This window comes from Psammomys obesus, unplaced genomic scaffold, assembly GCF_907164565.1.
Source record: "Psammomys obesus unplaced genomic scaffold, mPsaObe1.curated_primary_1811, whole genome shotgun sequence".
NCBI lineage: Eukaryota > Metazoa > Chordata > Mammalia > Rodentia > Muridae > Psammomys > Psammomys obesus.
The window spans coordinates 14,117,855-14,142,354 of record NW_026596143.1 but is presented as its reverse complement, the minus strand read 5'-3'; the positions used below and the strand labels follow the sequence as shown (position 1 = coordinate 14,142,354).

Genomic DNA, 24,500 nt, shown 5'->3' with positions numbered 1-24,500 from the left:
TGCCTATGGGTGGGTCTGTGTGTGTCCATGATTCAATCATTGGGCCTCACACATTCCGCCTGAGCGCTTTACCTGTGTCATGTAATACCAGTCCATTTACATTTTCACTTTCAGTCGGGATTTGCATCAGTTTTCTAGAGTGTCCTTGAACACAAGATAGAAACACAGGAAAGAAATTAGCTTTCGCTACCTTGAAAAGCACCCAAAGTTCTGGGTATTTTAATTAATAGAAACTCATGTTACTAAGTTCACGACACTAAATCATGAGGTCATTCAATGGATTGTATCCAAGCTATATTTTATTAACAATACCAGTCATAAGACATTTCTCTTTTCTCATATAGAATTCAGCGGACAATGAAGAAGAGGATAAAGTTTAAAGCAAGGGCGCTGGTGTGAGAGCTTAAGCATCTATGGGCTAGTTTGGGAGATTCTCAAATCCATATGAACACTGTTTGGTGGAAGCCTAGGCTCTGGCATCCTTAGGATAGAAGAAGGCAGAGCCTGTCCATCAAGATCATCTCCAGCTATCTATATTGATAAACTTGGGAAGCCCCTGGATGAGGACAATAGGCATGCAGAGGAGACTGATGTCTCAAGGACACAAAAATCAGAACAAGTGAACTCAGGAAAAAAATCACAAGTCAGTGAGTGATAAGAACGGATCATGAAGCAAAAAAAAAAAAAAAAAGCCACTGGATAAGAACAGATGATACAGCTACAGCGTAAGTGAGTCCAAGTGAGAGCTCATGAGAAGCATATAGCATGTAGCAGTCCAAGGACAACACAGAGTGTGGTACCTGAGGAGATGCACAAAGAGAGACCTTGGCTGACATCTGTTTGGGGCCCACCACTCACAGAGAGCTATAGACACAGCTCTGAAAGATCTCAGCAGGCTAATAGGGAAGAGAAAGGAAAATCACTCAAGTGTGCCAGCCAGTCAGGCAGGCCAAGCTGTGGGGCTTCCACTCAGTGTCAAGCGCTGCCTCAAGCACATAATTTACAAAAAAATGCAGGATAAAACCAATATCTTCCAAGGGCTTCAGCACTCTGCTATGAAACTCCAGGTGACTTGATTTTCACATGAATATGAGAAACACATACATACACACAGCCACACAAAAACAAACAGGGAGGCAATATGGGGGTGGGGGCAGTGAACCCAACAGTTTGATACATCCTTCGAGCCCAAACTACAATGGGTGCTGAGATGAAAGGGTGTAATGAACAGCCAGGATTTAGACTTTGTGAGGAATGCAAAGTCCTGGCCTCATAAACGGAAAGCAAGCGAAAGTAGAGGGATGGGGACAATGAGTGGCCTCATAGTGGATAAAACTCAGCATAGGAACTCAGTAAGAAGCCCACTGAATCCTAAAATTGATGCAATTGACCTTTGCGACCATGACATCCGGGAACGGCAGCCCGGGAAGGACAGGCCTACAAACTGCCCTGTCTCTCAATGGTCTTAAGATCACAAGGTGGGGGTACCTGTGCATAGCGTCAGAACGGCAAACCTGATGGGGTAGGTTGAGAGCCTCTTGGGTTTGTGGCTCATTATTGGGCTATAGGTCCTGTGAAAAACCCCATGCCTTGGGCCCAAGAACCCCAGTGCAGACATAATTTCTAGGCCAATTTTATTACTGAAAGTGGAAAACGTCATACAATATGACAACTCGTGCAGAGTTAGGACATTGAGGTAGCTGGAAAGACATACTACAGGTCATTGATAATGACAATGGAGAGGACAGGTGACCTTTCTTCAGAGGTCTTCTCAGGTCAGAGTCCAGAGTCCATGCTGAGGTGAGGCTCTGTGCAGAGATGTGAGTCCACGCACACTAGAATGGTCATTTGGAAGTGGACCTGACAGGTCCCAGTCATGTCATCTAGCTGGCTAACTCAGAGAGGACCAGTCTGAAAGTGTCTGTCAAGTCTGAGCAGGAAGGTGGCATCTGCTGTCCCATCACTCACTGCCCATCACTGTCCTCTGAAGAGGAGGAGACCTGAAGGTCCTCATAGAGGACACTCACTGGGACCTGGGAGCATGCTGCCTCACCTTTCTCCAGGAAGGCAGGGCCCTCCCAAGGAGCTGTTTGCTTCTCATGGGCAAGTGCTGGGGACACTGTCAGGAACCTGGAGCTCCAGCAGTCACCATCAAGTCTACTAAAGACCATTCTCAGGGACTGGCGTACAGCATGGCTAGTAGATGGCTGAGAGGACTTAGCACAGGGTGTGGCTAAGACCAGAGCAGGCCTGCTTGGTAGCTGTTCTTGGTCAGTGCTGGGCACCTGGGCTGCTATTTTCTTGCTCACTGGTACTGCATCTTTCAGTCCAAGTCTGTTGGCAATGGGAAGAGACTGCCTACCCAGGCAGGCCTTCAAAACAGTGCTTGCATTGCTCTCCTCTGGTGCACTGGTAGAGTTGACTCTTAGTTTCTTTGAGGATTTCTGGCTAGGCAGTGTGAGCTGCCAGGAAGCTTTCTCACCTGGGGTCCAGAAGCCGAGTTCAGGGTTCTGTCTTCCCTGATGGAGGGCAGCATGCTGGCTGGGCTGTGTTTTCACACTGGGACCCTGGGCTTCTGACTCTGTGTGGAATGCTTCACCGACTCCATTCCTTTTAGGGACCGCAATGGGTTGTTGATGTGAGACACCCAGGAGCTTTTGATCCAGCAGGTCTTGTGAGGCTGTGTTTCCACCACCCTGCCTGAACACTGGCTGTGAGACCCCAGGGACATCCATGTTCTGACCTTCTTCCTGCCTGGAAGGTAAGATGCAGGAGGCATCAGAGCTTTGGATGACAGGGTTTCCAGGGCACATCTGCTTCCCAGGAGACTTTCTGGAAGGTGGCACAGTAGTCTGAATTTGGTTGGTCACAGACTTCTTTGTGTTTCCAGGACTGAACACTGGCATCTTGGGATGCTGGGAAAATAACAATTGCAGGATAAATTGACTATGTAAGTCTTCCAAATAACACAAGGACCTCATAAGATTATCATGACAGAAAAACACTTGTATAAGTTCACTTTAATGTGAAATTACTCAGGCTCTGATATTCTACACTAGCTATCCAAAATTAAAATGTGTGGTAGGGAAATGTGAATAGTTTCAGCCTCCCTGTGAAGTTTACATGACCTGAACTCTAATAACTCAAATGTATCTGCATGTGTGTATGTGATTTCTGTAAAGAGCATATATATATATATATATATATATATTTATTTATTTATTTATTTATGATATATTTATATCATATTTACATATGATATAAATAGACAGATAAGCAGAGGGCCATGAGCCTTTTGTGGTCAAGAGAAAAACAATTCAAATTACCATGCAATTTCCAGTATATTGAAAACCCTAATCCTCTTACCCAGGATGTGAAGCAGGGGAAGAGGCATGTTAAGATGACATGACTTGAATCTGACTCTCAAAATAAGAGTTAACTCTGCAGCCAACAGATTAGGATGGAACAAAAATAAAATAAAAAATTAAAAGGATGAACTCATTCCACTAAAATTTCTCCAATAAAAGTCTAGATTTTGGAAGCAGCACACAAAATCAGTTCAAAATGGAAACAGCCAATCTAGACAGACAGGAAGGTCACCAGAAAGCTAGAAGAGCAGGCCATGTTTGTAATCTGACCTCAGAAGGAAGGACCACATGGAGACCAGGAGCCAAGGTTATGTTCAAGGACAGATGAAGAGGAGCCTGCCCATCCTCTAGGAGAACTGGTCTACCAAAGGAGAAGCACACAGCAGAGGCTCACTTGCTCCCCAAAACCCAAGTCAGTCTGAACTATGAAAATGACCAAATGAGTCCTTGCTGCATCAGAGAGGACTGGTTTGATGTGACATGCATGGGGTCATGAATGGAGCAAGCAGGTGGTACAGCAGGGAATGGGCAGGTGGGGCTGAGCACAGAGAAAGGGACTTTCAGCAACAGGGCAACTGTTGCTACTCACAGCCAGGTTGATGTGCTGGCCCCTCCTCTGTGGATCCATGGGGAGTTTCTGGAAGGGAGCCTTCTGCTGTTCATCACCTCTGTGGGACAGACAATGGTGTGGAAACACATCAGCTCTACCCACCCACTCACCCACTCTCCACTCACTGACCCACTCACTCTCTGTCGCTAGTACACTACTTACTAGCTGTCTGGCCCTTTCAGTGTTTGGGGACAGAGAGATGAGTGATGGTACCCCATGAGCTTTGCTGCACCCAGAGCCTTCCCTCTGGCCATCCCTTCCCCATCACTCACCTCTGTCCAGTGTCTTGACTAGGCTTCTTTTCTGTCTTGTCCTGGCTTATGGGCCCTGGTTTCTGGAGACCCTGTGTCCTGCGAGGATCCTGATTCTCTTTCTCCTTCCTGGCTCCCAGAGGCTGTGGGTCTAGGAGCACTTGGCCATACTTAATGGGGCACCTTCTGCTCCTTGCTGTGTGGCCAAAGGCCCCACACTCTCTGCATTTTACCTGTGAGTAGCAAATGAGATATTAATGAGTCAAAAAGGGATCCAGGTACCTCTTAGGGATAAAGGGTTAAAATGTCCTGCAATGTTCTCTCTTCAGAAATGATACACACTATAGAATGGGTTTAACCATCAAATGGTTATTTTGTTGAACCTGGAAGAGGCAAGCACACTTAACATTTGAATGGGTGTGAACCCCATATCTGCCAAAGGACCAATCCTGCTGAAGAGAGCCTTGGCCTACTTCCCAGTGTCTTCTCAGGTCCACATGCAGGGAGAGCAGCTCCTCTGCCTGGCCTTCTGATACTTCTGCTATGGTCAGGACCATGAATGAATGCAACAAATTTAACAGAGCCCAAAACTTAGCAAACCCCTAGACATTGGCACAACTGACTCCCTGATGAAAGCACTATTTATGCTGTGGAACTCATTCCATAGTCACTTCAGTCAGCCTTAATGAAAACAAGACCCAGTCCATTCAGGTCTATAGTTCTGGAAAAATATCTCAATGTATTAATTACCCTTACCTTTTGGCCTCGGCATTTCTGCTTCTGGCCTCATGTTCTGGGTAACTGAAATATGTCGATCCAGAATATGATTTTGTGTTTAAAAGTTAACTCTGAGAAAAGCTCAGTGATCCCCTGGGATGCAGAGGACCTGCTCAGTGTACTTTGCCAGCTGGTTAATCAAGACTTTCTATTGACTTAAACCCATCTTCCCAGTAATCTTCCCTGGTGGAAAACCCACAACACAGATGTTCTGTGAAGAAGCCCAGTCCGTGTCTCACCTAGCCCCAGTAGTTGCTGACACATAAAGGCCTCCACTCACCCTAGGGTTCTCCTCTTCCGGTGGGGGCACATTCTGTGCCCATGGGCCTGTTGGCTTTCCCTGGGTTCCTGTTGCCAGAACTGCTCCATGGCCCTGGGTCTTCATGTGTGACTCCATCTTCTGGATCTGTTGGCTTTGAGTTCCTGAATCAGATGCAAACAAAAGATTTTGAACCAATGCAATTAAGCATCATAACATGACAAGAATACTTGGCCTGAGCCACCCAGGTCTGCAGCCCCCGAGACCAGGACAGATCAGAGGAAGCAGCAGTTCCCTGGCCTGCTCCATTTTCTGGAACCCACCCTGACCTGCACCTTGAGACCAACCCAGTCCCCCTGCCTGCGCCATTCCCCAAGTCTCACCTTAATCTGAGGCACAAAAGACAGTACAGATTAGAAGGCAGCAGGAAAACCAGAGCACTCCGGCCATCCGGGACCATGAGCTCTATCTACAATCCCAGAGACATATTTCCATCAGAGCCCACCAGGCCTCCTAGTAACAGAAACTAAAGGGCTAGAGGTCAGCGCAAGAACACCAGCAACAAAACTCAGAGCTGAATGGCATCCCCCAAAACCCAGATATCCTACCACAGCAAGCCCTGAGGATACCATCACACTGGAAGCACAAGAAAACAATCTTAAATTCGAGATTATGAAAATGATAGAGGCCTTAAAAGAAAAAAAAATAATCCCTTAAAGAACTACAAAAAAAAATACAACCAAACAGGTGAAGGAATGAAATAAATCCCTAAAGGAAACACAGGAAAATACAATCAAACAGGTGAAGGAACTAAGTAAATCCCTGAAAGAAATACATGAAAAGACAACCAAATGGGAAAAGGAAATGAATAAAACTGTCTAGTACCTTAAAATGGAAATAGAAGCAATAAAGAAAACACAATCCAAGGTAATCCTGGAGAAGGAAAATTTAGGGAAGAGAAAGGAAACTATAGAAACAAGCATCAATAACAAAATACAAGAGTTGGAAGAGAGAATCTCAGGTGTACAAGATATGATTGAAGAAACTGATACATCAGTCAAAGAAAATGTTAAATCTAAAAAGTTCCTGACACAAAACATCTAAGAAATCTGGGACAATATGAAAAGACCAAACCTAAGAATAATAGGAATAGAAGACTCTTAACAATAACAATAGACTGCCTCAAAATAAAGGGCTAGAAAAAGGCTTTCCAAGCAAATGGACACAAGAAACAAATGGAATAGCTATTCTAATATCTAATAAAATAGGCTTTCAACCAAAATTAATCAAAAGTGATGGGGAGAGCACTTCAGACTCATCAAAGGAAAAATTGACCAAAATGACAACTCAATTCTAAACATATATGCCCCAAATACAAAGGCACCCACATTTGTAAAAGAAACATTACTAAAGCTTAAATCACACATAGATCCACACATGTTAATATCAGGAGACTTCAATACATCTCTCTCACCAATAGACAGATCATCAAGACAGAAACTAAGCAGAGAAATAATGAAACTAATCAATGTTATGAGTCAATTGGAACTAACATATATCTACAGAACATTCCATCCAAATACAGAAGAATATACTTTATTCTCAGCACCTTATGGAACCTTCTCCAAAATTGACCACATACTCAGACACAAAGCAAGCCTCAACAGATACAAGGAAATTGAAATAGAACGTTGTATTCTATCAGACCACCATAGATTAAAGCTAGACTTCAACATAAATAGAAGCAATAGAATGCCTACAAACTCATGGAAACTGAACAACTCTCTACTTAATGATCACTGGGTCAGGGAGGAAAGAAAGAAAGAAATTAAAGACTTTCTAGAATTCAATGAAAATGAAGGCACAACATACCCAAACTTATGGGACACAATGAAAGCAATGCTAAGAGAAAAGTTCATAACATTCAGTGTCTTCATAAAGAGGAGAGAGTTCAGACTAGCAACTTAATAGCTCATCTGAAAGCTTTAGGAAAAAAAAAGGAAATAAACACGCTCAAGAAGAGTCAACAGCAGGAAATAAATCAAACTCAGGGCTGAAATCAATAACCTAGAAACAAAGAGAACAATACAGAGAATCAACAAAAACAAAAGCCAGTTTTTTGAGAAAATCAACAAGACAGACAAACTCTTAGCCAAACTAACTAAAAGGAGGGAGAGTATCCACATTAATAAAATCAGAAATAAAAGGGGAATATAACAACAGACACCAAGGACATCCAAAAAATCATTAGATCATAATTCAAACACCACAAAATTGGAAAGTCTAAATAAAATGGATGATTTTCTTGATAGATTCCACTTGCCAAAGTTAAATCAAAATCAGGTTAACAATTTAAATAAACCCATACCCCTAAGGAAATAGAAGCAGACATCAAAAGCCTCCCAACCAAAAAGAGCCCTGGGCCAGATGGTTTTAGCACAGAATTCTACCAGGCTTTCAAAGAAGAACTAATGCCAATATTCCTCAAATTATTCCACAAAATAGAAATGAAAGGAATATTGCCAAACTCATTCTATGAGGCTACAGTCACCCTGATACCTAAACCATACAAAGACCCAACAAAGTAAGAGAATTTCAGACAAATATCCCTTATGAACATTGATGCAAAAATAGTCAATAAAATACTTGCAAACTGAATCCAGACACACATCAAAAATATCATCCACTATGATCAAGTAGACTTCATCCCAGGAATGCAGGGATGGTTCAACATACAAAAACCTGTCAATGTAATCCACCACATAAACAAACTGAAGGAGAAAAACCACATAATCATCTCATTAGATGCTGAAGGCCCTTGGCAAAACCCCTTCATGTTTAAAGTCTTGGAGAGATCAAGGATTCAAGGCACATACCTAGACACAATAAAGGCAATATTCAGTAAGCCAATAGCCAACATCAAGTTAATGGAGAGAAACTTAAAGCATTCCCGCTAAAATCAGGGCCAAAACAAGGCTGCCACTCTCACCATATCTCCTCAATATAGTACTTGAACTTCTAGTGAGAGCAATAAGATAAGTAAAGGATATCAAAAACAGACAAATTGGAAAGGAAAAAGTCTAAGTTTTGCCATTCGCAGATGATATGATAATATACATAAGTGACCCCAAGATTCCACCAGAGAACTCCTACAGCTGATAAATACCTTCAACAAAGTGTCTGGATACAAAATTAACTCAAAAAAATCAATAGCCCTCCTTTATAGAAGTGACAAAAGGCCTGAAAAAGATATTAGGGAAACAACACCCTTCACAAAAGCAACAAATAATATAAAATATCTCGGTGTAATTCTAACCAAGCAAGTGAAAGACCTATATGACAAGAATTTCAAGTCTTTGAAGATAGGAACTAGAGAAGATTTTAGAAGATGGAAAGATCTCCCATGCTCTTGAATAAGTAGGATTATCATAATAAAAATTACCATCCTGCCAAAAGCCATCTACAGATTCAATGCAATTCCCATCAAAATTTCAACAAAATTCTTTACAGACTTGGAAAGAACAACCATTAACTTAGTATGGAAAAATAAAAGACCCAGGATAGCCAAAACAATTCTGAACAATAAAAGAACTTCTGGTGGTATCAACATCCCTGATTTCAAGCTATACTACAGAGCAATAGTAATAAAAACTGCATGGTATTGGCATAGAAACAAACAGGTTGATCAATGGAACAAAATTGAAGATCCAGAAATAAACTCACACTAATACAGGCACTTGATTTTCAACCAAGAAGACAAAACCATACAATGGAAAAAAGAAAGCATCTTCAACAAATGGTACTGGTCTAACTGGGTGTCTGCATATAGAAAAATGCAAATAGACCCATATTTATCACCCTGCACAAAACTCAATTCCAAGTGGATCAAAGACCTTGAAAAAAAAAAAAAACATAGACTCTAAATCTGTTAGAAGATAAAGTGGGAAAAAGTCTGGAACTCACTGGCATAGGAGACAACTTCTTGAATAGAACAGCACAGTCTCTGAGATCAACAATTAATAAATGGGATCTCATGAAACTGAGAAGCTTCTGTAAGTCAAAGGACACTGTCAATACAACAAAATGGCAACTGACAGATTGGGAAAAGACCTTCACCAACCCTACATCAGAAGACTAATATCTAAAATATACAAAGAACTTAAGAAATTAAACATCAACAAATCAAATAATCCAATTAAAATATGGGATACAGAGCTAAACTGAGAATTCACAACAAAGGAATCTCAAATAACTGAGAAGCACATAAAAAAATGCTCAATGTCCTTAGCCATCAGAGAAATGCAAATTGAAACCACTTAATTGTAATTCCCTACAAAGATGTAGCAGATGGACAGTTTAGGCCTCTGGTGGGTTCCCTAGTAAGGGAAGTGGGGACTGCATTGGATACAGACTCACTTGCCAGCTTTTTGATCACTTCTCCCTGGTGGGACTGCCTTGTCAGGCCGGGGGGGGGGGGGGGGGGGGGGGGGGGGGACGCCACAGTTGTAATCGAAAAAACTTGCCGAACCGGGCTGGATTTAAAAAGGGAGCTCCCCCTTTCTCAGGAAGAGGGGAGGGGGAAGGGAGGGAGTAGGGAGGGAGGGTAGGACTGGAAGGGGAAGAGCGATGGGACTACAACAATGATGTAAAGTGAACTAAAATTTTTTAATTAAAAAAAAATACCCCTCAAAAAATTGTTATGGCTCTCTTTGACATATTGTTATACCGTAAGCAGCGTCAATGTCATTCTTATGCAACATTAAATGCAAACGATTCAAAGAAACCCACAGACTCTGTGAACACACATGCTTTTTCAAATCAATATAAACTGAGCGCTCCTGGGTGGAGATACCAGCCTAAATATAAATTCACCAGGGATTTTATATTCAAATTGGATAAATCTTATGCTTAAAAAGACATTTTCTGGGAGTGTAATAAAATAAATAAGAAAACGCAAATGGCAGCCCACGTACTGCGCCAGACGTAGCATCATCACGATGTCCACGGCTCCTTCCTCATTCTGATCTTCAGAGCATGGAAATATAGGACAATCTGCAGGCCTGCCATTGGAAGCACCTGTCATTGTTAGCCAACTTCTGTCCTAACGGGCTTCCATATATGGACATATAGGTACGACATGGAAAGAAAGTCTTTTGGCTCGGGCTCAGGTTATCCCGAAATAAACACTGACAGTCCATTCTTGTAACTCTTGTCTTTCCGTAAAGCTGAAGGAAGTTCAACATCGAGGAATGGAAGCCATGCTAGATCTCTCAGTAGTAGTCCCGGCCCTGCAGCTGATGAAGGCCTGAGGACTGCATTCATTTTGGAACTCAAGGGGCCACTTAGTATGTCCCCAACCAACCTGAACTCCAGTGTGAAGTTTCACTGCCCACGCCTCAGCTTACTCTCACTTTTCCGTCCCTGACTCCAGAACCGTGCAAGCTTCTCAAAGTTTCCACAGCCTGGATTTGGCAATACACCTGTCTTTGTCAACAAACCACTGCGGAATCCTGCCCATGCATGGCTTTAGTGGAGGCGTCAAGCTGTTGAGTCAATTCTCTCTCTCTCTCTCTCTCTCTCTCTCTGTGTGTGTGTGTGTGTGTGTGTGTGTGTGTGTGTTGCAAATCATGTGAGAATAAATGCACCTGGAGTTTTACACCAACCTGTGGAAGCTCGTGGAAGATGCTTTGATTATACCTGTCTCCCACTTTAAGAAAATTCAAAAATCCCAAACCCAGGGAATAAGGGCCACAAAGGGCAGGACCGGCCTAGGATGAAGTGTGCTGAGGACTAAACTTCTCCCAGCTGTCCTGATATCCTTTAGTCTCACTAGATTCCCAACGGCCTCCCTATTGGCACCCCTGGCCTTCACTGGTCCAGTGGAAAGTATCCCCCAACTGTCCCGCACTCCTATTAATCTGCTGGCTATGCCTCACCTGGTCAGTGGCCCTGTGGGATTAACACCCATGTAAGTCTGTGCATAATTCAAACAAGTCAACCACCCCCTCCACGGGGACCCAAGTGCACCTCCACTGTCTTGGTTCCTACGAAGCATGACCCTCACAGCCTTGCTGGCTCACTGTAGCCTGCTAAGTTGGCTCTGTGCTTCTGCCCTGGGCCGTGAGGACACGTGACTGTCCGCTGTGATGAGCTAGTTTTCCCCCAGCTCATACTGTTTAAGCCAGGGAACTCTCTCTCAATAGTGGAGTGACTAGGGAGTGGTCAGGAGAGAAGGGCACTTTGGGCTTTTGAGACGCCTGCCCAGAACATCCTGTGTGTGCAAACCTGTAGTGGCAGATTCTGGCGGCCTTGCCTCTGGGCAATGCAGTAAGACTGAACTTGGAAATTTGAGTGATGGATCCAAAGGGCATCGTCCAGAGGGAAATGGGGAGAAGATATATTTGAGAAACACCTTCCTCCTGTTTCACCTCTGTTCCCAACAGAAAAATGCTGTCTCCCGGAGTGTCAAACATACTGTGAGTGCTATGAAATCAGGGGAGCTGAGAAGTGAGTTACCGAAATTCAAATTCTCTGGAAGAGCGAGCGCTCTGCTTCCTTCCCAGTTGACTCATAAAGAGGCACCAGCGGTGCCACTGAGAAGGGTTTGAATCCCCAGTGAAGATCCTGTATATACCTGTACTGGGTACCTTTCTTGTCATGACGTGAAACAGCTTAGAAGGAGGAGGAAGAATTTGTTGTGCCTCACACTTTCAGGGTGTGATAAGGGGGGTGCTTCCCTAGGACTGGGAAAGCCTGGAGCCTGGGACAGCAGGTCGGTTTGGATCTGTAGTCAGCAGAAAATGGATAGGAAGTAGGCAGGGCTCTAAAACCCACCCCAGTGACCCACTTCCCTAGGGACTTTCCTTTGTGGATTCCCAAACTTCCAAAACAGTGCCATAGGTTCTGTGGACTAATCTCAAACACGTGAGCTGAGTGGAGCACCGACTGCCCAGGTCAGGCCCTGCTGGCGGTCGGTGCACCCACCACACACCCAGGAACCCCACAGGGGGCTAGAACAAGTAAGGCAGCCTAAGCTTTCTCTTCCCCAGAGTACCCAAGAGGGCACCTGGGAGCAAACTGCCCAAAGTATGGCACTGACAATGGAAACTGATTCCATCCAACAAGAGTGAAAGCCACTAGCCACTTTGCCTCTTCTCATGCCAGGACAGACTATTGCAGTTAACGCTGTATCCTTCCCCCGGTCAGATCAGTTCATCCCCCGTGAGGCCTGAGAGTGCAGCTGCTCCTCTGGCCAGAAGAATCAGAATTTCTTGGCCTGGTATTCTGCATTTCAAGCCAACCCTTGAATAGTTCTGTAAGCAAGAGCCTGATTAAATGTCACCTTGGGCATGGTGTCTCTTCACAGCAATAGAACAGTGAATAGAACAGTCTTCTGTTTATCACAGCAACAGAAACCTAAGATAATGTCCAATGTAGCAAGGAAAATGAAATGGCTTGGAAATGCGATTTTTCCCCCTTTGCTGCAGTCTTTTGACAGATAGAAGCAACGAATTTGTTCCTAGTGTGTGGAAAACTGAGGAATCTCCATGTTCATTTCTTCTTGGGAGCCCGTCCCCTTGCCACATTCCCACTTGGTAGGGGTAAAGGGCTCTTTAAGTCTATCTTAAGTAGGCACTTTTGAAGCTGTGGGTCCACACTGCCCATTTAATACCACCGCTGGAAGCCTCCTTCAGATCGGGCCAGTAAAGACACCCATGAGCCTGTTAGGCTTTCCTATCAATATACTGTCCCTCAGCCAGGGGTCATTCAAAGGACAGACTGGATGTCAGCTTTGGATTAAGCAAAACATCACAACAGTAGAGCCTTTGCCTGGGCCTCACCATAACAACTCAGCACCCACTAGAGGCCACCGGTCAGCGGCCGGAGTGAGCGAGTCCATTCAGTGTGCTGAAGGTAATTGCCACAGCACTCAGGGGCCCCTCTGGGCATTGACATATACAAACATTCTCTTTCACACCTAATCCGTGTTTCTTTAGAGGGAAAATATATTTTACGCTAGCCCAGATCTGGCATCTGCAAAAGGCATCTTGATAGCCATGGTCCTTCATAGGCTCCTTTTCTGTCAGCAACTGCAGACACCTTCAAATGGAAGCAACACACACACACACACACACACACACACACACACACACACACACTCACCCTGATAATTAAAATCTTAAAGTGCAGGACTAGAGAGACGGCTCAGAGCACTGGCTGCTCTTCAAAAGGTCCTGAGTTTAATCGCCAGCAGCCACATGGTGGCTTCACAACCAACTATAATGGGATCTGCTGGTGCCCTCTTCTGGCCTGCCGGCAAAACACTGTATACATAATTAAAAAAAAAAAATCTTAAAATCCAAGGAAGTATAGAGGGAAATTGTCTTAAGCAAAGGAATACATAAGCCTTAAGAAGATCTTGCCATTTGCTTCCTGATCAGCCTGGGGGACATTATACTAAGTGAAATAAGCCTTATATAGAAAACAAACAAACAAACAAACAAACACCGTGTGGTCTCAGTTACATGTGGAATCTCAGAAGAAAAAGAGTCATGTATGTAAAACAATGTTGGGATACAAAGAGGAGAAACGGGAAGCAAGCCAAAGAATAGCAAGTACCAAATGCGTGGGATACTCAGTTCCTGAGATGTAAGTGCTGCCTGGAAGGCTTTTGATAAGAAAGTAAACTCTGAGTGCTCCTAACTTACTCACCAAAGGACAGACCCCTCTTTGAAATAACGGATTTGTTCATTTTCTGGGCTATCGCAAAAGTTTCACTGTGTAAAAACTTAGTTCTAGTGTCAAAAAAAAAATTTCAACTGTGGAGCTTAACAGTAGATTTGAGCTGATGGGAAAAGAATCCGTGAACTCAAAAGCAGGTCCATTGAGACTATCCGGTCCAAATGACAGAAAGAAGAAAGCAAAAGAAATAGAACTTCAGAGACTTGTGGGCCACCACCAGCTACAAACACAGGAATAATATAAATTCCAGAAAGGAAGGAAGGATGGGGGGAGGGAGAACTGACTAAACCAGTTGGAAATTTGATGAAAAAAAAAACACACATAAAGTCTGCAAATATCAAAGAATCCCAACTAGGATAAACTAAAAAGACACAGACCAAGACACATCCTTGTCAAAAGACAGAGACACAATGTAGCAAGGATCCTCCATCACGAAAAGCGTCCCAGAGGCCCCTCCTGCAACACCAAATGAGATCCGAGGTAACAGTTACTATTGGTGAAGGCCAAGGCTGAAAGCTGTCAACATCTTTCCAACCTTTGGGGGACCCCCCTCCTTCCCTTAGGTCTCATATCTGGGGTCTCATCTTGACCTCCAACCTGTGACTCAGAACTGAGCACAAATAGGTCACAGCAAGGACTGTTGGTGTGAACCAAGAGCCGCATCACCGGGGTTCTGATGCGACAATGACTGCCTGCCCTCTGACGGTTGCAGGGCCTTCCCAGTTGGGAAACAGCTAAGCAGTAAGTAACCTTAAAAATAAGTCCCAGCCCCGGTACAGTTATGAAGATGAGACATGTTTTTGTTGAATTTTAAACTAGCTACATAGATGGATATTGCCAATTTTCTGTTGTTCTTGATATATAATGCATACATAGATACTCGATTTTACCAATTCATTTCTCGTAAGAGTGTTTGTTGTCTACATTTGCTTGTGTGTATGGGTGCGTGGGTGTGAACCGCTATATGTGTGGAGGTCACAGAACAGCTTGCAGGAGCTGGTTCTCTACTTCCACTATGTGGCTTCCAGGAACCAAAGGCAGGCCATCGGGCCTGGCAGCAAGTGCTTTTACTCACAAAGCCACCTCGCCATCTTTCTCAAAGATAATGTAGTGGTAATTTAAGAAAAACTTGTAGATGTTTTTTTTTTTCTAAAACTCTAGTTCAGGAAAGTGCTCTCCATCCAGCTGCTATTCCTTGCACATCTTCTCTGGCAGAAATTACAGTGTGCCTAGGGATAGATGACAGGGTGCTACTAACTGGACAGAAGGGCAGCCCCAGGTCAGAAAGAAGCTGCAAGGGGAGGCTGCCTGGAGACGGCATCTCCTTCGCTAAATTTGAAAGGATAAGCTAGGTCAGTTGGTTCAAGCTATCCAGGGGGAGGGACTAAAGAATAGAGCTTAGAATATTCCAGGGACCCTAAACAAAGAGCCACATAATGACATAAATAAAATAAAAATTCTAAATTCAGTTACATTCACCCAACATTTCTTACTAGCTTCCGGGCTCCAGAGACACCAGGAAGACATATCCACACATAATGTCACATAATGATAGGACACTGGCAGATAGACACAGAGAAGAAGAGAGAAACAAGAATTGAAGCCCACCCAGAAGGTGAGGGAAACCTTAGAAGGGACACAGTCGGTGCTTTGGCAAAGAGGTAAAATGTTCACGCAGAGCAGAGACAGAAAAGTAAAGATATAGACAAGGAGTAGTCAGCTGATTGGGATTTTCAAACTATGGAGTCTTTGGCAGTTTATAAGCAGATATGATGCAACAGAACAAAAATCTTAGAAATTGTGTTGGGGAGAGTGTACTTGTAGGCAGATATCTGGACAGCAAGATCAACACCAGAGACCATGAAAGCAGGAACAGGCATCCTACCCAGACGTGGCCGTGTGAAGATGGAAACAGGAAGCGTGTGCCTCCAAGAGAGGTGAAGGGTTAAAAGTGATAGGGCTTGGTGGTTGAGGAGGTTTAGGAGGTATAGGAGGAGAAGAGGTCAGAGGTGAGTCTCCAGTTTCCAGTTTGTATTAGTGGAGGGAAGTGAAGTCAACAGCCATGTAGCTACCTCCTTTCTTTCTTTCTTTCTTTCTTTCTTTCTTTCTTTCTTTCTTTCTTTCTTTCTTTCTTTCTTTCTTTCCTTTTCTTTTCTTTTCTTTTCTTTTTTTCTTTCTTTTCTTTTTTTTTCTTTCTTTTTCTTTCTCTATCTCTCTCTTTCATGTATGAGGAGTGCTCTATCTACATGTACACCTGCATGCCAGAAGAGGGCATCAGGTCCCCCTCTACATGGTTGTGAGCCACCACGTGGTTGCCGGAAATTGAACTTAGGACCTCTGGAAGAGCAATGGTCTTAACTTCTCAGCCATCTCTCCAGCCCAGCTACCATCTTTTCATATGTATGCATATACCCACATACACACACTCACACACACCATTGGTGGGGTTTACCATCCAACTGCCAGATGTCTTATAACAAATCGCTTTCACATGTGAGCTATCCAGTGTGAGTGAACATGAATGGCAGGGGGTGGAGAGAGACAGAGACAGAGAGCTAGCTGTGTGTCCTTTCTTCCCTGATCCCAAGCCAGAAGAGGAAAATACAGGGAACGTCTGGACCATGCTGCTTTACAGTGTGGTCCTTTAGGGAGGAGCACTGAAGACAAACCCCGGCTTCCACGACACACACACACACAATGGGACCTGTGCACCTGAGTGCACACACGAGCTTCAGTCACCTTTCCCTGTAGCCTAGGCATTCATCATCTTTCTCACCCTGTGACCAGCCTTGGTAGTTATCTGAACTCTGGATTGTCCTGACACTTGTGACCTCAGATACATGACAGTGTTTAGAATCTCTACCCTTTGCCTTCCTACCTTTCCCTTTCTTTCCCTTCCCTTCCTTTTTTCTTCCCATCCTTCTTTTTCCTTGCTTCACTGTCGTTTCTTCCATTTGCTCTTCTCTCCTCCATTTCCCTGTCTTCTCTTCTCTTCCCATCCCTTATTTTCCCTTTTCTTCCTTTTCTCCCATCTTCTCTTTTCCTCTCTTCCTCTTCCTTCTTTAACTAGTGTTTAGTTTTCCATGAACATATTTTCATATGACACATGCGCAGCCACCACCCAAGCAAGGAGCAGGACAGTGCCAGCCCTCTGAAGTCTTCTCAGCTGCTCACTAATCAGCTCTTAGTCCCTCCCAGCTCCCCTGCCGATCACTGTCCTTACTACAAAACTTGCTTAGTTCATTTATTCTTTGAGCTATAACTTAAGTATGTTTCCCTACAAGTGAGGATTTTTGCTTGTTTTAGGTCTTTATTCTTTAAAATCCCTTGATTCTTCCATTGCAGTATTCATGGGTTTCATTCATGCTGCTGTAGGCAGTTCTGCTGTGCACTGAAGGAATTAACCATCATGCTTTATTGCTTCCTCTCGCTCTGGTCACTGGGATGTTCCCAGACTGTGTGATTGTGGACAAATACTTGAACATGCTGTGTATGTGTCCAGGTCACAAATTAGAAGTTTCCTTCAGTTGGTATCTGGACATGGAATTGCTGGCTCGTTGGTTTCATAACTAAAATAATAAAATCATGTGGGTGGTTTTCAGATTCCACAGACTCACTAATATTTGGCATTCTCTCACTTTTTCTGAACTAAAACCTCTTTATCAGGTATGCTTTTCTGCTAAAATAGTTTCCCTCCCTCTGTTGGTGGGGGTCATCATCCAATTGATCAGGCACCTTGTAAAAACAGCTTTCACATGTGAGCCACCCCGAGTGAATGAGCATGAGCTCCCAAGAGAGAATTTCGATGAATCTTGAGTGGCTTTGACAAAAGTCAATCCTCTGGAGGCTGTGATGACTTATGACTTAACCCCTTGCACTCTACCCCTTAAGCATCACGTCGCCCTTGTGTACTTTGATTCCTAGCATAGCACCAGTGTCTTTGTTGGGTTTGGTTTTGGAACACTAGGCCTTGAATGTATTAGCCAGCTCAAAGCCATGACCACCTAGCATTCCTCTGTACTAAAACTTCTCTCTCTCTCTCTCTCTCTAATAGGACTAAGAGCAGTGATAAATTTTCTCATATCAGAGAGCACATTCCTGAGCACTGTTTTCTGGCAAATGTTACTCACAGATGTGTTCTCTCTCATGTACTCACAGGGTTTGACCAACTGACCTGGACGTGGCCGCCAGCCCTCACCTCCAACACAGCCACGTACCATTCCGGCTGATTGGAAAATGTTTCCCTTCAAGGTGAGCAAGTGGATGGGGCTGGCTTGCCTCCGGTCACTGGTGCTGTCCTCACCCAGTATTCGTCAGAAGAAATTAATACACAAGCTGCAAGAGGAAAAGGCTTTTCGAGAAGAGATGAGAAACTTCCACGAGAAAATAGAAGATTTCAGGGAAGAGATATGGGATTTCCGAGGCAAGATCCAGGCTTTCCGGGGCCAGATCCTGGGTTTTTGGGAAGAAGAGAGACCTTTCTGGGAAGAAGAGAAGATCTTCTGGAAGGAAGAAAAAACCTTCTGGGAAATGGAAAAATCTTTCCGGGAAGAAGAGAAGACTTTCTGGAAAAAATACAGAACCTTCTGGAAAGAGGACAAGGCCTTCTGGAGAGAGGACAACGCTCTGTGGGAAAGAGACCGGAATCTTCTTCAGGAGGACAAAGCCCTATGGGAGGAGGAAAAGGCCTTATGGGTAGAGGAAAGAGCCCTGCTTGCAGAAGAGAAGGCTCTGTGGGAGGATAAGAAGTCCCTCTGGGAGGAAGAAAATGCCCTCTGGGAGGAAGAGAAAGCCCTCTGGGTGGAAGGGGGTGGCTTCCATCTCCTTGGGGAGCAGAGGCCCCAAAATGGACCCTTCAATGCCAACGAAGAGCCACAGTCAACAGCCTTCCCCAGAAGCCGTGCTTAGTGAACACTGGACACACAGGCCATGGGGTACAGATGTCGCTGGTTGGGATCCAAGTCCAGGGTGACCCCATGTACTAGAGGAAATAAACACTAATTTGTCTCTTTGCCATGAAAGAGATAATAAAATCCTGAAGAGAGGTTTGAAAAAAAAAAAATAGCTCTTTAAGGAAGGTTGTATGCATCCTCTCTGCCACGCCCCATGACTCAGTGATTCTTGCCTCCCATCCTCCAGACTGTATGGCTGGCCACTGGGGCTGCCTCCAGACAGTTCCCAGTGCACTTTGCCTGTGTTGGTGTTTGTAAGGTTGTATATAGGAGACTCAGACGAAACCAGACAGAGACATACAGGGACAGAGAGGAGCTGAGACATCCTGCCTCTGTCAGCCTGTGAGGGTGACCTCTTCTTTACTCTGGCCAGTCCAGGAGGCCTGACTTGGGTTGACAGACTTCTAAAAGTCTGGCAAACTCCTGGAAGCAAAAGGAAAGGGCCTTGACAGTGGCCAGGAGCTCAACAGCACTCTTTTCCAAGAGCCTTGCCTCTCCAGCCTCACACCCAGACAGGTTTCACTGTATGTGTCTCTGTGTTGTCAGAGCCTTGTCCTGCTGACTTGTGTAAGCTTTACCATTACTCTAGGCTGACAAGAAGGTACTTACATTCATTGATGAGAGAGCAGTAACCCAGAAAGGCAGAGTGATTGTGTGTGGCCAGGAACAGAACAAGTCTCCTCTGGCCTGGGGTCCAGATCCTTCTTCAGTGCAATCTGGCTCATGGCAGTTGTCATTAGAAGCCACCTAAGAGCTTAAGAGCTAGTGTCTGGTGAGAAATTTAGGTCACTGGAACAGTGAAGGGAAATAGGGTTTAACACAACAGTCAAAGAAACAGACCAAGCATCCACGGATCAAGACCTCTAAAACTGTAGGTCCAAATAAACTTCCCAATCTGGAGGGGGATTATCTTGGGTATTGTGTAGAGTAATGTGAAAAAACTGGCTGGCCTAGAGAACACAAGATGATGGCTTAGACACAGATTTCAGGAGTGACTGCTTGCTGAGGCTCATACCCGAGAAGATTTAGTCTCGGTGTGCTAGATAGAATGGCAGGAACATTCAGAGCAGCAAAAGGTAGAGATCAAGCAGGCCCCAGATTCTACCAAAGGAGAAAGCTCATGGAGCAGTTAACCCCAAATCAAAGGTATGGGCTGAGACGTGCAGCTCAGCAGTAAAGATTTGCTTAGCATCTCAGGTCATGGTCTTGACTCCTAGGATACAGAGAAAGGAAATGGAACAGAAAAGAAAATATAAAACAGTTTGAAGCAGGAATTAGGAGTACACAATGAACAGAAATGAGCCTTTTCTCAGTGTCCACAGAGACTACTGGAAATGACAGCTGTCATTGTACAAGCTACCCAGAGAGAGTTGTGGGTCTCTTTGGTTCCTTCTTTTAGCCGTCACACAGCTGTAACTTCACTGACTCAGGTTCTGCTCTCTCAGATCTAGGTAAAGAAATAGGCAGTTCAATGGACCAGTGAAGGCCGGGAGAGACAGACTAATTGAGTTATTCCTTGCTTTTCTCTTAAGCTATCTGGGAATGTGAAGAAAAGTTTTCTAGAAGGGCTGAAGGCTTGGAGAAGCTTACTAATAGCTGGAGGCTGAGATCTAGGATGCACTCTAGGTAGAGAAACTGGCAAAGCATGGTGCTTCGAGGAACAGCAAGTGGTTGGTTGAATGTGGGGGAACAGAATAATGCATTATAAAGTACTGAGGTCAGAACATTCTAGCCCAGCCACCCCTGCAGCTGCAAGGGGTGTTTTAGTAAACCAGAGCTCTGAAAGTCTTTGTCATGAAACTTCTGCCCCTAGTGGTTTAGAGCTTTATACCCTGCTTCTCTCCAGGGTTGAGAGTCATAAACAGATAAAGGACTCTTAACTATCATTAAATGGCATTCTGCTGAGTCTGTAAGATGTAAGACAGCTGAAGGCCCCAGTGAGAAAGCCATTCAGTGTTGGTCTTCACTCTGGGTCTCCCCAGCGGTGAACTATTACAGAGGAGGCACACAAGGGCTGGAGATCAGTCCTAAGATGACCACTGTTTCTCGACACAAACACTGTCCTTCCTCCTGGTCCTCTCAGGAGGTAAGTTCTGATATATAGATATCTGATCTGGTCTATTAAATCCTGATGGAGATTCCTCTCTGGTACCTTCCTACAAACATTAAGATGGAGTCTTAGGAAGTTCTGGGCAGAAATGTTTATGTCTATTTCTATGGATGACTGTATGGCTAGACAGTACAATTTATCAATTCTGTTTCAGCAATTGTTCTTGCCTTCTACTTTCCCCTGAACCTCTCTGGAAACTAGAGAGCCAGCCTTCTCTCAGAGATCACTTTGGTTAATGGCAACTAGAAGCTGACCTGGGTACTCTTCTTCCTTCTGGAGGAAGTCCTCTGCCCTGGTCACCTATGCTAGGAGAGGCAACCCAACCTCCTTTTCTTTTTTTCTTCTTTTTATTTTTTTATGGCTCTATTATCCATAAGATAAACGACTCCCCCAGCTCCACCATATTTCCCCTCCCCGTCTCCTTTCCTAAACTCTTGTCTCCTTTGGGATTACCTTCTTCTTATAGACTCATCACATTGGTGTACTCCCTTGGTCCTTCCTCCTTTCTTTTGTCTCACCTCCTGCCATTCTGTTAACCGTGCAGTTTAATTCCAGCTCAGCAATTGGTGGGGGTGGAGAAGAGGGCAGCTCAGCCATTATGAACTGACTCCTCTCTAGTCTATGTTTAAATGGTTTCTCTTTGGAATTTGGCGGTGACTACAGAGTCAGTCACTCCAAGAAAAAGCTCCACAAATTGGCCTTATGGCATAGGCAGGACCCAGCGCTCCTTAGACCCCACCTCTCACTAGACCTGCCTGCCTCAAGCTTACAGGAAACCCTGATACCTAGACCATTTCCCTCCCTTACCCTGACCGATGGTTAGCCCTAGTACAGCCCCTCCTCTTCACTGAAGATTTTCACTCTGAGCCATCACCCCAAAGACCTCTTCTCCACTCCTTTCCCCCCCCCTACTTCATACCATCATTTTACCCCTCACAACAAGGGCGAGGAGACAGCCTCCACCTCACCCCTTCTCCTTTCAGCTTCTCTCATCCCCACCACTCCCCAAGGCTTACAGTCTGTTGTGAGCCTAAGCTCAGTCAACTTCCTGCTCTTCTCCTTAGGCCTATCTATCCCCAGGTATAGACCAAGAGGAATGCCCATTACTAGTGTATGAGCCATCCTCTACAACAGACCTCTGTAAATGGTGGACTCCAAATACCCTGATCTCTGAGAAAACACCAGGTCCTGACCTCACTGAGTCTATTCTACAAACCCATGGACCCACTTGGGGTGACTGCCAAAAATTGCTTATGACTATTCACATCTGAGGAATAAAACATTTTATTGGATGTTCTTGGCCACACTTGCCATCCTTGGATAACTGACTTGAAGGTTTTCCCTTCAACCCACCACAAATGGGACCCTAATATATACACTGGACATTCCTTAAATGCTTAATGGAAAGCCTTCAAAGCACACGTTCCTTTTCACACTCTAGCCCTGGGAACAACTGGGCTAGAGTTTGGCTAAATTTGGCTTTTGTTACCCAATCTTCTCCAGACAGCCAAGAAAAAAGAAAAGAAAAGAAAAGAAAAAAGCTGAAGGTTTCATAGAGGATAGGAAATGGCTTTTTCCATTTCTGGAAATGCCAAAAGGTTTTCATAACTGAGATGCTGAAAAATAAAAAGAGAGTTCAGACTGTAGACAAGGCAGCACAAAAACAAGCTAAAATCATGGTTGCTCCCTTCAGAATTGCCCCATTCTGGTCCAAAGGCTGACCTTCTCTAGAGAAAAAGTGAACCTTGACAAGAACAATGGGTGAAAATAAGTCTCCACTAGAAAAAAGATCAAAGTGTTTATTGCAAGCAAAGAGGGTATTAGAAAAATGAATGTTCCACCTGCCACAAAAGGGGTGTTGATATTCTAACCATTGGGAGATCAATAATGAGTTTGATGGACCTGGGCTCTGTTCTCCTAGGCGTCTAGGAGCCCTTGCTTACAGCATCTGTAGGAAGCCACTAAATCTAATTTCTAGTAGATAGGGGGGACAAACCCTGTACTTAAAACCCTGCTAGGTCTGCCTTCCCAAAAGAAAATTCCCACCCAGGAAGCTCATCCCAGCAGTCTGGAATTACCACTTCATAATGGAGAGCACCAGGAATCCGGATCCCAAGCAAGTAGCTGTGATGACACAGTGAAGCTACTGAACTGGACAGCTTCATGGACAGAAATAAAAGCTTACTGGGGAAACAAACTGCCAAGCCGTTTCCAAGAATAATGGACAACAGCTTGGCAGGAAACCACGCAGATTTGATATCAGAGTTAGCAGGCTGAGAATTTCTGAGTTGATGTAACCTGTTCAGATAACCAGGAACTAGATCAATGACAAGAGTTGGCTCTTTGAGGAAATCAGTAAGATTGGCAAATCCTTAGCCAACTTAACCAAAAGACACAGAGAGAAGATACAAATCAATAAAAAGAGAGACAAAAAAAGGGGGACATCGCATCAGAAACCAATAAAATCCAGAGAATAATAAGGTCATACAGACTTTAAAAATCTGTATTCCACCAAACTGGAAAACTCAAAAGAAATGGATAATTTTATATATATATATATATATATATATATATATATATCTCCTACCAGGGTTAAATTAAAATCAGATGACCAATTTGAGCAGACCTAAAACCCCTAGTACAGTGGTTCTCAACCTGTGGATTATGATCCCTTTGAGGAATCGATGATCCTTTCACAGGGCTCTCTTAAGACCATCAGAAAACATAAGATATTTACATAATGATTCATAACAATAGCAAAATGACAGTTATGATTGGGGATCACTACCACAAGAGAAACTGTATTAAAGGGTTGTAGCATTAGGAAGCTGTAGAACCATTACCCTAGTTAAACATAAGCAGTCATTCAAAGCCCTGCAACAACAACAAAAACAAACAAACAAACAAAAAGTGGCTAGGCCAAATGAATTCAGCACAGAATTCTACAGGATCTTCAAAGAATAATTGATGCCATACTCCAGAAATTATTATGCAAAACAGAAACGGAACACTGCCTAATTCTTTTTAAAAGGACAAATTTACCCTGCTATAAAAGATCCACACAAAGACTCATCAATGAAATTAGAGATCCTTATGAAACAAAGAAGCAAAAATTCTCAATAGAATATCTGGAAACCCAATCCAAGAATACATCAAAGATTATCTACCATGATCAAGTAAGCTTCATCCCAGAGATGCAGGGATGGTTCCATACAGACAAACTATAAACATAATCCCTCACATAACTCCTATTAAATGCAAAAGAGGTCTTTGACAAAATCCAACATCACTTAATGATAAAGTCCTGGAGAGACTAGGAATACAGGGGGCATATCTCAACATGATAAAAGGCAATATATAATAAGCCTATGTGCTAAACAGAGAAAAGCTCAAAGCAATTCCACCAGGAACAACCAGGAACAAGACAAGGT

General features: G+C 43.9%; 2 protein-coding genes across 2 annotated transcripts; one reads left to right on the top strand and one right to left on the bottom strand.

Annotated features, from left to right (window-relative positions):
- Positions 1 to 1,921: 1,921 nt before the first annotated feature.
- On the bottom strand, positions 1,922 to 18,227 carry LOC129666318 (putative protein FAM90A7). The gene is made up of 5 exons (XM_055593355.1): positions 18,182 to 18,227; positions 5,287 to 5,429; positions 4,251 to 4,462; positions 3,958 to 4,036; positions 1,922 to 2,915 (listed from the first exon to the last, which is right to left on the bottom strand). The coding sequence occupies exons 1-5, from the start codon at positions 18,225 to 18,227 to the stop codon at positions 1,965 to 1,967; spliced, it is 1,431 nt and encodes a 476-aa protein (XP_055449330.1). The 3' UTR covers positions 1,922 to 1,964.
- A 16-nt stretch (positions 18,228 to 18,243) lies between these two features.
- On the top strand, positions 18,244 to 18,950 carry Ccdc70 (coiled-coil domain containing 70). Its single transcript, XM_055593294.1, has one exon. It carries the CDS (start codon positions 18,244 to 18,246, stop codon positions 18,913 to 18,915), a length of 672 nt encoding a protein of 223 aa, XP_055449269.1. The 3' UTR covers positions 18,916 to 18,950.
- The last annotated feature ends 5,550 nt before the right edge of the window (positions 18,951 to 24,500 follow it).

Coding starts and splice junctions, on each gene's coding strand:
- LOC129666318 (XM_055593355.1), bottom strand. CDS start 18,227: ATGGTACGTGGCTGTGTTGGAGGTGAGGGCTGGCGGCCACGTCCAG. Junction 4,463..5,286: donor CGGAAGAGGAGAACCCTAGG/GTGAGTGGAGGC, acceptor TGCTACTCACAG/GTAAAATGCAGAGAGTGTGG. Junction 2,916..3,957: donor GCCAGCACATCAACCTGGCT/GTGAGTAGCAAC, acceptor TTATTTTCCCAG/CATCCCAAGATGCCAGTGTT.
- Ccdc70 (XM_055593294.1), top strand. CDS start 18,244: ATGTTTCCCTTCAAGGTGAGCAAGTGGATGGGGCTGGCTTGCCTCCGG.